This window comes from Pangasianodon hypophthalmus, chromosome 9 (genome assembly GCF_027358585.1).
Source record: "Pangasianodon hypophthalmus isolate fPanHyp1 chromosome 9, fPanHyp1.pri, whole genome shotgun sequence".
Classification (NCBI taxonomy): domain Eukaryota; kingdom Metazoa; phylum Chordata; class Actinopteri; order Siluriformes; family Pangasiidae; genus Pangasianodon; species Pangasianodon hypophthalmus.
In genome coordinates, this window is record NC_069718.1 from 7423058 (window position 1) to 7439362 (window position 16305).

A 16305-nucleotide genomic window follows, 5' to 3' on the forward strand; every position below is an offset into this window, starting at 1 on the left:
ACACACAGGGTTTTATCTTGTGATCCGTCAGTAAAACTGCCTTTAAGCTCAGTCGGAGGCCTGTTGCCCTCAAGGCCGCCTCTCTGAAGTGTTGTTAAACGCTGAACTCATCACCTTGTCTTAGAAACTGGCTACACGAGCCGCAAACGTGCCACAGTGTCTGAGTGGACCGTCTCTTGCTGATACAAACTTTGCTCCGCTCACTTTAATGCTACGTGATGGCTGACAGTAGAATGAAGCATCGTATCTAGACATTAGGCAAGACATCAGGTGAAGAAATATAAATCTTATGATTCAAATATCTGTAAGAGGTAATGAATGGATTCAGTTATTTGATAGGAGATGGGACAAAACTCTTTAATGTGGCATAATGAAGGATCGGTTCTCTACTGCAAGCTTTTCTCTGCTACAATTTCCTCTGTCAGAGGTGGCACATATGGTCGTGTGCTGGGCAGACGTAATATTGTGAAATAATGAAGAGAAATATTAAATGCATAGCAAAAACTTTACTGAATGTCAGGTCAGTATGTCAGTCTGTAGCCCTGCTGTAGCAATGTACTCTGACATTGGGTAACATTCAAACTTTATGAAAGTTCTAAATGCCACAGAGTTTAGAAGTGAAAATCTTATTGGATTCAAACACTTTATGTAATAACAGTGGTAAAGCATGTTTGGAACAATCTGTCAGTATAGATAATAATTGTACGCCACATTTACTGAAGGAGTTTTCTCATTTTGTCTGCCAACTTGCTCACATGCCAGTTCTCACCCCAGTCAGCTCTCCTCTATCATACAACAGCTACCAACCGGGAAGGGTGAAGGCTAACACATGCTTCCTCCGAGACACGTGAAGCCAGCTGCGTCAGAGGACAGAGTAACACACTCTGAGAAAAGTGCTATCCACACCCTTCTGCATACCTGAGCTCAGAGATGCACATGATTGGCTAGTGTCACTGTGATTGATAGGAGAGAGAGAGTATGTCTCTCCTACCCAGAGAACACAGACAATTTTGCTTTCTAAACTCCAGGCCACAGATGTTGTTCTCTCAGCGAATGCTTTTCTGTTGAGCCACTCAGGAGCTCTGTAGTTTATGACTTTTAAAAGAGTTCCACTAAATATTATTGGAAATGTATTTTCTCTTTTATCTCGAGAGCTTCATATCTGTCTGCCCACTCCGGCCCGCTCCCGCTCTCAATACTTTTTATCCCAACTAGGATGGTGGTGCTCTCTGCATCAGAATATTATTTTCTTTTTCATGTTTTTTTCCCCTGATGTCATGTGGACGCAGTGAAAAATGAATAACAAATAAAGGTTTTACTGTTCAAATACTATCCCAATAGCCATGCACACTGCTGATTTATACATCACCAACAGCGATAGTGAACGAAAACTGATTTATATACAACACAATAGAGCAGGAGTTTTCCATTTAAATTTGTAAAGGTCCTGATACGTAGAGTTCCTTGCTTACACAGGACTGGGTAAGCAGCCATGCTCGAATGATGACAACAATTCATTCAATTCAATTTTATTTGTATAGCTCCAGCAATCCCAATGATCTTCAGGCAGTCCATATGGGACCACCCCCTGCAGCAGTGAGAGATCTCAACCAATGAGAACTCCAACCAGAAGTAGGGCATCAGGATGGATTAGGCAGGTCCGGAGAGCAGAAGGGGTCAGGATCACTGGTATCTCAGAAGTAGCATGTGTAGCGAAAGGGAGGGAGGGAGGGAGAGATTGTTAGGTAAGCTTTTGTCCTGTAATGGTTAAGGGCAATTACCTTTTAATGCTTAACTATTAATGATTGTGCCTATAAATAAGACTCATCAATTCAAAATGATTACATTGTGTTTCATACTGGTGTTTCATGTTAGCTCTTTGGACTAGTGCCACGTACTTGGAACAGATGAGACATCTGTTTGATTCAAAGTGCAGAATAAATGCATACTTCTCTATCCAAATGTCATTAAACATGTTTTTGTCATCAACGTTTTTCAGACTAGATCAGTCTGTGAAAACTCCTCCCTGAGCTGTCTTCAGATAAGTGATTTATATAAATCATGTGACTGGCATACGCAAAGGCTCTACTACAAAAGCCGTAATGGTTCATATCGGCGAACTACAGCCAGTGTGTTCAATCCGCTGAAATACTTTCCTGGGTCCGTATCCGGACTGAGCCCTGCAATGGCATCAGCAATGCACCAGCTAGTTTGATGATTATCCGCATGGGGGATACCGGGTGATTTTTATCTAGCACTGTATCTCTAATTTCCTAAGAAATAAATACTGTCTTTTTCTTTTTCTCTAAAAGTGTGGCAAAGTACCGATGCTCTAAAGACTTTGGAGTTACATCCTGCTGCATGGATGACTGATCTGATAGGGTTAAGAAATTGAGAATGTTTTCTGTGTTGTACATATACACATTTAATATCTGATATGCAATTGCTTATTTAGTTGACGCAAGTGAGGCATAATCCATTACGAGCCTAGTTGAGGGTTATGTGCATTGAAATCATATTGGCTGTAATGGCTGGTTTGAATGCCGCTGCCTTTTTCAAGCCATTGTAATATATAATTCATAATTCATACCATCTATTCATACTGATCATATGACATACTAAAGCCTCAATCAGAGTGTTGTTAAAGGCATTTCTTATCCATGTGATAAACTTTGCATGATTCCATGGTTGTGGTGCCATTTAGCCATTGTAACTCTTGAATAAATAATAAACTTTATTTTTCAACGCTGAATCTAAGAAAATATGTATTTAACCCATTAAATATGTGTTAAACCATCTGAGGAAACATTCTTTAATTTTTTTCCCAAGCTTTCTTTGCTGAAAATGGCTGCAGTTTGCTCTGTAAATGAGTAACAGGGTTGAGCTTTATATATATATATATATATATATATATATATATATATATATATATATATATATATTGACTGATAAGAGTATATATATATATATATATATATATATATATATATATATATATATATATATATATATATATATATACTCTTATCAGTCAATATCATTGGAAATAAAGAAAAAAAGAATGAGTGAGCTTACTTTTCTTATCCTCATGATCTTCAGGAAATTCAGATGATGCAACTACCTGTTGAACATGTGATCTGAGCTCATGTAACAAGGTTGTGTGAACGTGATAACTAAAATGTATATTTTTCATAACCTTTAAGGGACAACTTGTGGAAAAGGATGTTTGAAGCTTGAGATCTTAAATTGTTTTGCACATTAATGCACAAAAATAATAATATTTAAAAATATATATATTTTAGTGATAATATATATCGGTATAGTGTGGGCTGGAACAAAATACTGTTTTATGTTTGAAGTCACTTATCTGAAACATGTACATAGGTTTCTGTGTTTGGAATGTCTTTTATCTTTACTTTTCATACATATCTGTAAATGTAATATTACTGGGACACAAATGGCACCTCAGTATAACATAATTTAGTAAACTGTACAAATATTTAACATTTTGTTTGGATGATCTGTATTTTCTTTTCTCTATCAAAAGTATTTTTTTTGTTCTTGTTTTTTTTTTTTTTTTTTTTTTTGCTCAATCTCAAACTTCAAGGGCAGAAAAAACAGAAATCTCATTAAGTTGTGAAAATCATAGCCTATAAACTCGTTAGCAAAAGTTTGGTGTCTGAATTCGGTGAAAACATATCTGCCATAGCAAAAAAGTAACACTAATTAACCTTTAGCGTTCTTCGTCCCTGTGCGCTGTAGGGGATGTCACCACTGTACAAGCTGTTCCAACATTTAGCATTGAGTTTCCAAATTTCTAAATCACCCTGAATTTTTTCCCCAGCTTCTTTGGTCTATCTGTGATCTTCGTAATTAGCGATACAAGCTTGTCCAAACAAACTGGTGTGTAACAGTTCATCAGTGACAGCAGCGGTCAGTTTTGCATAGACTGCCTCACTTATGGGCTGGATGAGTTGCCATGGCAATGGCATGGTTCTGACAGCTACAGTAAAGTGTTTGGGCCAAATGGACGTTTGAACTACTATAATTCATACACAAAAGATTCGAGTAGCACTCTTGGTTGTCATTTAGTCAATTTAGATTAAAATACATTGCAGGAGAGTTATTTTTTTATAAAATTTATATCTGTTTATAAATAAGAAAATGAAGAACACTGATTGATCGTAATCAGTGAGCACATTCAGGACCATTACTTGTAGTGTGTGTGTTTATGTATGTGTCTGACTCAATTAATTATCTTTTCTTTATTTTTTAATGAATATGCAGACACGTTTTTTGTGTGTCTGTCTTTAAGGAGTGCATAGTGAGAGTTGGGGACAGAAGACGACTCATGCATGTTTCATTACGATGGGCTCATCACCTCGGTGATGCCAGCCCATACCCCCGTCACTCACTAACTGGAATGGATCATTACTCTCTCTCCTACTTTCTCTCTCTCTCTCTCTCTCTCACACACACACACACACACACGCACACCCACACACACACACACACTCACTCACTCACACGTACGGACCCGTCTGCGCTCCGCTGGGCGGCTGTGAGTGTGTTTCTAATTAGCACCTGAGAGAGAGGCGGAGTCATTAATATGCAGCGCAGAGGTCACACTGCTCTGCCGTTGCCATAACGACAGCATGGATATGAAGTCAGGCTTCATATTTTAACATATTAATACTCTGAAAGAGAGCAGCAGTTTATTTAATTTAGAGAAGAGCATGTACATGAACCCTATCAGGATCAGGACGGTAATATTCACCCTGACTTTTGCCATTATGACAGCAGCACACTGAGTAAAGAGTCAGACGTATCGATTTAGTTCTACTGTACTGCAGAGATAGATAGATAGATAGATAGATAGATAGATAAAACACCACATCAATCCGTCAATCAGGTTGTGCCACAATATAAAAAATGGTTGATGGATTTTTGATTTGGTGCAGTGTAGATGCGTAGATGCTCTGAAGCATAACATGCATTTACATTAACACCATCTTAAGACACATCTGGTACTTTGGAAGATTGCTCAATGAGGCTTGAATAGCTGGAGGCCAGAAAATCAATGTTCATGTGGTAGTCAGGAAGAATTGAAACGTGCAGTTGTTAAGGAAAAAAGGCTTTAAGAGTTTCTGAGGGGTGAAGATAGAGGAAGATTCACTGATTTTGAGTCTGACATGGTCATTTTGATTTTTGAGTCTTTGCCCTGTTGTCCATTTTTTTGTTGTTGTCCAAATTACTGTATGAGAATACATTTAAATTATGACCACACAGAACAGATGAAGTTCCTAATGATGCTGGTTCCTAATGACACTTTTTGATATGCAGTCAATCCTGTCGCTCAATTTAACCTTGTGTAGCCTTTAAACAAATTTGTGGTGATTGTGGATTGGGCTTATATTTTTTAGATCCTTTTGTTTAAAATATAATTGTGGAAAAAATGGCCATCAGAATGGGTGCTGGAAAATGCTGTGTCAGACACGCAACTTTTATTCTGTCATGAGTTTCAGACCTATTCAATTCGGACAATACTATTCAGAAATGAAATATTCATAAATATCCAAAAATTCTCTTTACATAAGATTTACCAATGTAAAGCAGAAAAGACCAGGCTTCATTCGTTGTCCAGTGTTAAATACCGTGGTTCCTCTGTTAGGGCTTTATCAGGGCAGCACCAAAAAGCTGTGTCATTGTAAAGACAGACTGATGAGGTGATTTGTGATGTGGCATTTAAGGCTGGGTTTAGCCTGTGAAAATTCCTGTTGTTCATCAACCTCAGACCCTGAAGTAATGGAAAAGTTGCATGCCTTGATTTGTTTGTGTCTAAAATCAGTTTATATAGATTTTTTTTCCTTCTCTGTTTCTTTTGTTTCAGTTCTTTCTTTCTTTCTTTCTTTCATCTCTTTTACTGTCTATCTGATGTTGTTAATAAATCTTGTATTCTGGGAGATGTGTTGGCTTGCTCTGTGGAATGCCTGAACTTGTGGACCCCTCCACCAAACCCATAGACCTCTCCTGCTCTGGTCTGCCATTCCTCTTTTGTTTACTGCTTTATCTGTTCACCTAAGAGAAACTGTTAAGAAACTAACTTGGATTTAGTCTGAAACCATATAGTATAATGTGTCCTACTTAACAAATGCACACACTTATGGAAATCTGTACCTTGTGCTGCTGGTTGTGAGTATTTATCTTGATCAGTATGTTTAACTTATCAAGTATTTATTTAATGTAATAGTGTGTACATTACACTAAATTGAAAAGTGGCAGCCTCACAAGTAATTGAACAATAATTGGCAATCTGTAGAAAGAACATATTTTAGTCTTATTTAGTCTTTAGTTGCTTATTCTAATTTTCTGAACATTCTGTCATTGTCTGTCCACAGGTGAGTTGTGGGTGATGACGTCCTATGAAGCTCTGCACTGGAGCTGATGTTCCCAATCAGCGGGGGACTCCGGAGCCAAGGCTGGGCGACTCCGGAGCGGACTGAGGAACTGCAGAGACCCGCTCCTGTATCGGGAATCCACTCTGATCACCTCGATCCTTTCCTCCCTCCTTTTGCAACCCCTGCAAACTCCTCTGTCAGGCTTACCCCTGAACCATCTCAGTGCAGTTACCATGTCCAGCCGAAGGAAGTCCTTCACTCCCTGCATGGTCTCTGTTAGTGATGTGGAAATGGGCGGCCCTATGGAAATGGATATCTTGGATGACGAACTGGTGGAGGACAGACCATCCTCTCAGCAGCCTTCATTAGATATGCATCAAGAATCTAGGCAATGTGTGGCTGAGGAGGATGAGGAGGGTCATGTGGAAGGGACAGGAGAGAAGATGGAAGAGAAGTCCTCCACCCCACAGAAACCACAGAGTAGGGGCTACCAGTGTAAGTACTGCTCCTTCTCTACCCAGAATCTCAGCGACTTCAAAGAGCATGTGTACTCCACGCACCCCAACGTCATTCTGAACCCTCTGTACCTGTGTGCTGTCTGCAACTTCAGCACCAAGAAGTTTGATTCCCTCACAGAACACAATGAAACAGAGCATCCAGGTGAGAGCAATTTCAAGTTCAAGCGGATCAAACTTGACAATCAGACCATCCTAGAGCAAACCATTGAGAATGAGGATGACTCAAACTCTCCAGAATCTAAGCTTATGCAAGATGATGATGCCTTTGAATTTTTACCCTCATGCCCATCAACCATGCAGAATGTTGAAAATGCAATCTTTAATAATGGAAATGAGGTAGAGAGTAATTTAGATCATCTGCTGTTAAAGGATCAGATCACAGCAGTGAATGTAAATGGGACAATCATCTTCCCTGAGCCCATGATGCTAGAGGGGCTCTCCCATGTCATGCCTCTTCTGCAGCGCCCCCCGAACCTGAGCTCCATTCCAACAATTGCCGTTCCTCTGAACACAAGCAAGTACAATCCATTACTGGACACCAACACTACGCTCATTACATCCTTCAATAAATTCCCCTATCCAACTCATGCAGAACTCTCCTGGCTCACTGCTGCTTCCAAGCACCCTGAAGAGCAGATCAAGGTGTGGTTCACCACCCAACGGCTCAAACAGGGCATCACCTGGTCACCAGAAGAAGTGGAAGAAGCCCGCAAGAAGATGTTTAATGGCTGCATGCCTCCTGCTCACCACACATTCACCGTTTTGCCTACGCCTGTGAGCGAACAAGTTGCCACCAGCCAGTCTGTTGCACCAGCAGTGTCCTGCCATGTTACTGGACAGTCCACTCTGTCACCGGCTACCACTGCAAATGGAACTTCTGGTGCCTGTGCGACTGTCACTGTGACAACAGTTACTAATATGCATAATCTCAAGCGCCCTTTGGGAACATCAGCAGTGGCCCAGGATGTAAAGCGCCCCATGATTCTCACAGATGAACACAAAGAAAAGTTACGTATGGCACCTCCACCAGTCCCACCCCTAGAGAGACTATCCATGGCTCCTCCTCCTGTACCTCCAGATGGTAAGAGATCCATGCTCCCACCTTTGATTGCAACAGACATGAAACGACCTGTTGTTGCCCCTTATGCTTTGCCCAAGGGGAAAATGCCAATGGTATTTCCACTGGCACCCCCTAAAGATAAGATACCCATGGCCCCCCCTCCCCTGTTACCCAGAGATAGACTACCTATGGTTCCCCTAGTTTCAACTGAATTAAAGAGGTCTACAGTTCCCCAGCAAATGAGAAATCAAGCTCCTGCATTTTCTGTCATTTCTAAAGACAAACTGTCACCTTTACCTACTGATGTAAGCTTACCCTTGGTGCCCCCATTGGTGACTTCTCAAGTGAAGAGACCACCAATAATTCAGACTGCACGGGCCCCACCTGTTGCCCCAACCTTGATCCCCACTTTCTCTCTGGAGAGTAAACCACTAGAGCTGTCAGTGGAGCAAAAGCCCACAAGCTCAGAGAGTCGACCCACAGAGAGTCAGAATGGCAATAATAGAGTCCCCTGTGGGGATGGTAAAAAATGGTTTTCTGATCAGAGTGCACTGGCCCATAATGGTTTACGGCACTTAAATAATAACTTTGCTCCAAAGGAGCGTCCGAAAACAGTCCCAACCCAGTTCCCTCTCCTGGAAAGACTGAAGGGGAAAACTGCTGAGCAGCTAAAAGTTTTAGAAGAAAGTTTTCAGAGGAATAGTTTCCCATCACACAACGAGGTTGACCACATTGCAATCACCACAAGACTCTCCAGAGAGGAGATTGACAGCTGGTTCTCAGAAAGAAGAGCCCTTCGAGACAACTTAGAAAAGGCCCTCCTAAATTCCATGGGATCCAAGAGGACTGACATTGCAGAGAGAAGATCACTTTCACAGCACCAGCATGCTTTGCTTAATGGAGTTTACAAACAAGGTGGGCTACCCATATGCCCTCTGCCTCCCATCATTGCCCCCACCTCGTCATCTGTGCCTATGGATAGGAAGTCTCTCAATCTCCTTAAAGATGTCTTTGTCCAAACACGGTGGCCTTCACCTGAGGAATATAGTTATCTGGAGGCACAGACAGGTTTGGCTCGTACTGACATTGTCAAATGGTTTAAAGACAGCCGTCTGGCTCTGCGCAGTGGAACTGTAGAGTGGAAAGAGTTGTTCCACAAGCTAAGTGGCAGCGAGTCGAACGGCCGGCTGATCTCAGATCAGCCCTGCAATGTCACTCTGCCAAGCCAGGAACGGAAGACGCCTACAGCAGAGTGCGCCAAACTAAGCAGCCAAGAGATCAAAGAATGGTTCAACAACTCACTGGGCCAGCGTGGGCCTGAAGTGGGGAGGAACGGAGGCCAGAATGGAGGCAGCGGGGAGAAGTGTGGAGGCTGGGTGGAAGAAGCAGTGGGTACTAAGATGGCTTCGCGAGAGCTGGTCTCAGACACGGATTAGGGCACAAGAATGAGATGGGTAGGAGAAGAGGGTAAGTTTGATCAAATTTTCTTATGCTTTTCTGGTCTGGTGATTATACAGACCGAGGGGACACAATAGACCTCTCCTCATCAAAGGATTTGGCTGTTGCCATGGAGATTTGGAATAGAGGACTGGAACCCAGGTTGGGCTCTTTGATGTTGTTCCGTTAAGAAAAACAAAGCTGTGCAGCAGGGAATTGAGACATACTGAGATGTTGCTATGCAAATAATGCAGACTTGATGGTTAACTACAGTATACAGTATATCAGAGAGATAGAGGAGCTATCACAGTAAAGAAGAAACAGATATCTTTTTGTAGCTTGAACTGGTTTCTTTGTTCTTAAAAAGTATAAAAATAAATAAAAATATTCATGACAAAGTTTGCATTTGGCTTACAGGTGGCATATTGATTTTCCTTTGGTAGCAGGGTGGTTTGTCACAGAATTGCAATTTTTCCAGCTCACGGGCAACCTGGACCCTGTTACCTTATACCTTCAATATTATATTATTATTTCAAATTTAATATCCCATGATTTTCTACTGTATCTTAGAACACATTGATCACGTTATGTTACATTGTCTAGGTTAGTTCAAAGGTTGATAGTAAGAAACAAGTGGCCAAGTATTTTTAGATTTGCTCAAAGGCACAGCTCTTGTTATTTTGATGTTACTGACATTTCTGCAAAAAAAAAAAAAAAAAAAAAACACTAATTTTTTGTATAATTATGAACCTAAATATAGATTTAAAAGAAGAGACCTGAGCTAAGATGTAAAACTCGGCAGAATAGTTGGTGGCAGTGCAACTTCAAACTCTTTTGATGATCCAATTACTTGTTAATGTGGCAGAGTAACTAAAGTCTCCCAAGCAGCTTGAGTTCGTTCATACAGGTAGCGTAAGAGTCAGCATGAAATTCCTTTTGGGGTTCATCAGCAGTCTGGTGTAGTCAGTAACTGAGACTGTCAGAGTGCTAATGATGGCTTTGTTCCAATTCTCCACAGGTAGGAACTGCTGCCGCTGTCATTTTGCACAGGAATGGATGAAAAGAAAGAAGAAGAACAAGAGAGGTCTACTCTGAGATGTATTTTTGGAACCAATGATTTTGCTCTTGCCCTTTTCCACTGCACCAGCTAGCACACGGCACCAGACAGAACCAGAAGGAGCCTGGTCACAGCGCAGAGCCCTAATCTGCAGCAGTGATTCTGAAACACTACTTGGTGCTTCATGTGGTTTGAAGCAGTGCGGGACAGAGCGAATGCATGGAGGAGAACAAGACCATTGAGTGCCAAAGCTGGATTTGCTGCATAACTACACTTTAAGAAAAAAAGGTTCTTGTAAATATTTTTTTTCTGTACTGCTACAGATTTGTACAATTTTGCCGGGAACTTTTGTTACATTTTATAATGGGAGCGAGAGGCCCCCAGATTTTGCTCTAGCTGGTCTTTTCAGTGGACATGTCCTACATTTTTTGTAACAACACCATGCACCACTACAGGCATTGGCAATATGTCAAACGGACGTTCATTACAGTTTGTCTTTGGAGGGACTTCTTCAAATCAGTGCATTTACTGACTGTTTCAAGGTGCTGTTAAACTTTCTGGATATTACATGCCGTCGCTTTTGCTATATTTACAGTTCTTACAGAGTGACATTTTGCAAACAACAGTTTAAAAAGGAAAAATCACTTTGCTGTTAAACACACCAATGGACAAATCTGCAAATCTGTTTTGTCCTGTACAGGAATAAAACACTCTCAATCGCCAGCGTTTATATGTGATAGTTCAACTCCAACTGTAGAAACAATTAACCCGGTACCAGATACATGTTCCATATTTACTGCTTCTGTAATGTCAGCGTCACATATATTAGAAATACTGTACTTATACCAAGGTCCTGCTTACTACTCTCCAAAAGACAGATGTTGTCTGCTGTAATCCAATAAAACACAGCCTACCTAAATAGTTTTGTTTACTGAAGTTATACCTCTTTAAACTAAATGCTCTGAATGCAGTGAGACTTTCTCAAGGTCTTTAAGCACAGTTTTCTAACTCCAGAGACACCTGATCTAAAATCCTCAGTCCATTTTTAAGGATGAGCTAGGTGAGGTGTATTGGGAGTTAGGAAACCATGGAACTGCACAGAGCTGTGTGTTCCCATGACTGGAGAAGGATTGAGAAACCCTGATCTAATGCTGCTGATTAATTGTGTTTTGCATCATCTTGACCAAGGGTCATCAACTGGTGGACCGCAGTCTGGATGTGGACCCAGAAAAGTATTTCAGTGGACTGAATCAAGTACTGCAACAGATCCGATAAACATTTAAAAACTACCTGCAGTTCAATGATTCTGGGTTTTTAAACATGAACCGTCACTAGCTTCACTAGCAGATCCTCTGTTGTGGTTTATCTAATCACATACATTTGTGTGAATTATTTAGCTGAAGACAGCTCATCAGACCAGAGACTAGCTACAGGGCTAGAGACATTAGCTCAGGAAGGGAGAGTATTTTTTAGATTTGTGGAGATTTTTCCATTTTATTTACCTTTTGTGGTCTGGTTAAGGAACTGTTTAAAAAAAAAAAAGTTGACCAGGAAGACAATGTTTTAAAATGACTGGAAAAAGGTTGTATAAATTCAAAATGGAAATCTCATGGTGCTGATCAAAAGTGGTAATATGAAGCGCTGTTGTGAAATAAAACACAAACACTTTAATTATCTTATTTATAGCCATAAACATTACATCACGTTAGTTGCTTATCCGGACCTTTTTGTAAGCAAGGAATTTTATGTAGCTGAACCTTTATCAATTTTAGATACACCTGCTGATAAGGTTTGGTTTTGGCCTTTGTTGCATGAAGTGCATATTAAAATTAGCACACAAATGTCATTTACTGTATAATAATGAAATGTTTCTGCTCTGCTCTCTGGCTTGCTTCTAGACTGCATGGATGACTGAGTGGATTGTGTAACCTCCTGAGACACTCCTGGCACTGGATGAGCTTTTTCTTATCCACTCTGAGCCTTCACTTCCAACTATCACATTATATATTTGTTAGATTAACAGTGTTAATTCTGTTCATGTATGTCTAAAAGCTTTTGGTGTGTTTTAAAACAAAGTCCAGCATCTCAAATCATCCCTCACTTTTGTCCGCAGGTGTTGTCGTCATGAGAAAACTTGTGTATAGCTATGGTTGTGACATGCTTCCTGAGTATTTCACTGGAAACTGGAAAAAAATGTAAAAGAAAAAAAATAATAAGACTAGAGTGCCTGGCAGACATTAAGGTTGGCACAAGAGTAAAAATTGATTTTGAATGTCAAATTCCCATAGAGTTTTCCACTTGGCCTAAAAAAGCAGCCCTTGAATATCCTAGTGGTACAAGAGGGGTTATTGGGGCAGAATACAGAAATCAAACAGTGGGAGGAAGATTTTTTTGCAGATTTACAGTGTGGTACAGAGAGTAACAGTGCAGTCAGTGCCAGAATCCTAGCTTATCCAGAGTGCATTGCTTAATGCTTTATGGAAGAGTCAGTCTCTGTTTCGCACTGCTCGCACTCTGCATGCTGGAAGGGGTTTTTTGGGAAGCACTCCACAATCTTCTTTATCAGAATGATCAGAGAACTCAATGAAACAATAGCTCAGTGTCCTCCATCTGCTTTGGGGTGTGTGTGTTTGTGTGTGCGTGTGTGCGTATGTGTGTGCTTATGTATGTGTGTGTGCGTACATGCACAAGAGAGCAAGAGAAAGAATTCCTGCCCCCACACAGACCTTCACACAGATGAATCCACTGCAGTTTCTTACTCAAAACACACTCAAAAGACATCGGCATCCGTCTCTTGTCTGTAAATGTGATCTTAATTAAAGTGTTATTGAATTCATACGTTCATAAGAATGGTCTGTAGTACTGCTTTAAAAGAGCATCTGAATGAAGGATAAAGTTTTATAACTGGCCCATTTTGGCACTGGGCCTGTTACTAAGCTGATGTTGTAGCGATGAAGGCCGGCCTTTAGAGAACGCATTTAGGCAGGAAGTCCAATCAGACTACTTTCCTTTTCTTATCTGCCTACTGGAGGAACACTGTATCACTGAATTTAAAAAGGCTGACTCTTTGGAATTTGGATAGTCGTGGGCCAATTAAGTGGGTGTGGCTTCCAATCCCATGTAGTCTGTTATGGTGTTTGATATTTTAATTAACCTCAAGAGCTCCCTGAGGTAGTAGAAACAAGACTATGTACCCTTAGAGCCATGCTTCTTAAAGTGGAGGGTAGGGACCATAAAGAGGCCATAATTTTTTTTTTTTAATTTTGTTACAGTTGTGGAACTGGAGGCATTCTACCATTATCAAAGTTTTTATATTTATTATTGCATTCTTAGAGTTATTGGCTTGTTTGACCAGTTACTTGAATTGAAAGGATTTAATACAAACTGTAATAAATTTTTTAAAAAAAAAGTAGGCCTATAAATAATGTCAATATGAAAATAGTAATAAAATGTGTTCTGTGAGTAGAAAGTAAATAACCATAGCCAATATTAAATATTATTGTACACCTTTAAATAATGTCTATCTCTCATAGATAGATAGCGTCACTGAGCACTTTATTAGGAACACCTGTACACCTACTCATTCATGCAATTATCTAATCAGCCAATCGTGCGGTAATCATGCAGATACGGCCCAGAAGCTTTGGGTAATGTTCACATCAACCATCAGAATGGGGAAAAATGTGATCTCAGTGATTTTGACCTTGGCATGAATGTTGGTGCCAGACGGGCTGGTTTGAGTATTTCTATAACTGCTGATCTCCCGTCTCTAGACTTTAGTCAGAATGGTGCAATAAAGAAAAAACATCCAGTGTGTGGCAGTTGTGCAGACAGAAACACCTTGTCGATGAGAGAGGTCAACGGAGAATGGCCAAGCTGGTTCGAGCTGACAGAGAGGCTACAGTAACTCAGATAACCACTCTGTACAATTATAGTGCACAGAAAAGCATCTCAGAATGTACATCATGTCAAACCTTGAGGTGGATGGGCTACATTGGGTTCCACTTCTGTTAGCCAAGAGCAGAAAGCTGAGGCTGCAGTGGGCACAGGCTCACCAAAACTGGACCGTTGAAGACTGGAAAAATGTAGCCTGATCTGATGGAATTTGGCACCAACAGCATGAATCCATGGACCCAACCTGCCTTGTGTCAACAGTCCAGGCTGGTGGAGGTGGTGTAATGGTGTGGGGAGTGTTTTCTTGGCACACTTTGGGTCCGTTGATACCAATCAATCATCACTTTAATGCCACATCCTATTTGAGTATTGTTGCTGACCACGTGCATCCCTTCATGGCCACAATTTACCCATCTTCTAATGGCTACTTCCAGCATGATAATGCACCATGTCACAAAGCAAAACTCAAACATGTCAGTATGGACCAGTGTGTGTGTGTGTGTGTGTGTGTGTGTGTGTGTGTGTGTGTGTGTATGCGTGTATATATACATATAATTTGTTATAGGGGTTCAATAAATTTGAGCCTCCATGCCCTAGTGGTGCAGCAATAGCTGGTGTAAATCCTTATACAGTTATACAGCTTGTTTAGTTGTACGTTTGTTTCATATAACGGTCACTATTATGTGAGCGCTACAGTCTGAGTGACTGTTTCCCCACAGATACATCCATAGCACCAGATGTTTCTCATTAACATATGGGTGTATGCTGCCACAGGAAAATAATCAACAATGGGTTGGTATGATGGAGCACAATGCAAAGTGAATTTACTGTTACCACCCCAAAGTTGATTATTTTCCTATAACAGCACGTCCCAAAGTGTTTTATTCCTTTTATACCAGTATACAATTACATTTTTCTACTAATTACACAAGTATATATGATGCACTTGATGCAATGTTGTGGAATGTAGGTGAAATATGTTCCTGTTTTCAGGAACATGATATGATATACTAGCTATCAACAGTCGTTCAACAGCCTCCCTTAATTTTTCTCTCCCTTGAACTTAATAAGAGGGAAAAAAATGACATTGTCATGTTACAGAGAAATAGGAAAGCACACAATGCTCTATCCTGGAGACTTTCCTGTGGTGGAAAATATAGTGGCTGTTAGAAAGTGCTGGCACTGGAGGCTCCTTTCATAAATATTCAATAAATATCGCCTTACAGAAAGTTTCACCATATTAACGATTATACAGGGTGTCCCAAGTCTCCATACACTGGGGAAATTGACACTTTTTTAGCAAAATGTCTTCTAAAAGATAGCCTTTAAGAATGCCTTTGACAAAAGAAGAACATATTGAAATCATTCTCATGGCTGGATCGGGAAGCTGTCGCAAGGTTGCGATGTACATGCAATTGCATGCATAACAACAGATGTGTTAACATGAGTTCATCGTGAGTAGGAGAGATGACTCCATGTTTGGCAATCATGTAGAGGATGTTTTGTAAATAAAGTTTTGCTAAAAAGTGTTCATTTGTCCTATGTATGCAGACTTTTGAGACATGCTGTACATTTTCCTTTGTTAACTTACAGCAGGTTTTAATCAGATTATTATTAGTATTAGATTATGTAGAGCAGCTACCATACAAGTGCCTGTGAATGAGCTGTTACTACAGAAACAATGAAGTATTAGAACAAGTGCATTAATATAAACCTGTGATACATACATATATATATATATGTATGTATGTATGTGTGTGTATATATATATACAGTACTGTGCATAAGGCACATGCAAAGAAATGCTGTAAGATGCCTTCAAAAATAATAAAATTAAGTGTTTCTACATTTAAAGAAATACTGTAAAGAGCAATAAACAGTAATAAATGATTTTTAATTTTTAATAAACTGTTTTTTGCTTTAAAAAATGACTTTGCTTTA

General features: G+C 40.2%; 1 protein-coding gene across 5 annotated transcripts in view; it reads left to right on the forward strand.

Annotated features, from left to right (window-relative positions):
- Positions 1 to 11389, forward strand: part of LOC113547131 (zinc fingers and homeoboxes protein 2) — a 41074-nt gene extending 29685 nt beyond the window's left edge. For all 5 annotated transcript variants that reach the window (XM_026947362.3, XM_053236783.1, XM_053236781.1 and 2 more), the window contains 2 exons: positions 6399 to 9443; positions 10432 to 11389. In XM_026947362.3, the coding sequence (XP_026803163.2) occupies positions 6632 to 9412 (2781 nt within the window). In that variant the 5' untranslated portion in view covers positions 6399 to 6631 and the 3' untranslated portion in view covers positions 9413 to 9443; positions 10432 to 11389. The remainder of the gene's footprint in view (positions 1 to 6398; positions 9444 to 10431) is intronic.
- The last annotated feature ends 4916 nt before the right edge of the window (positions 11390 to 16305 follow it).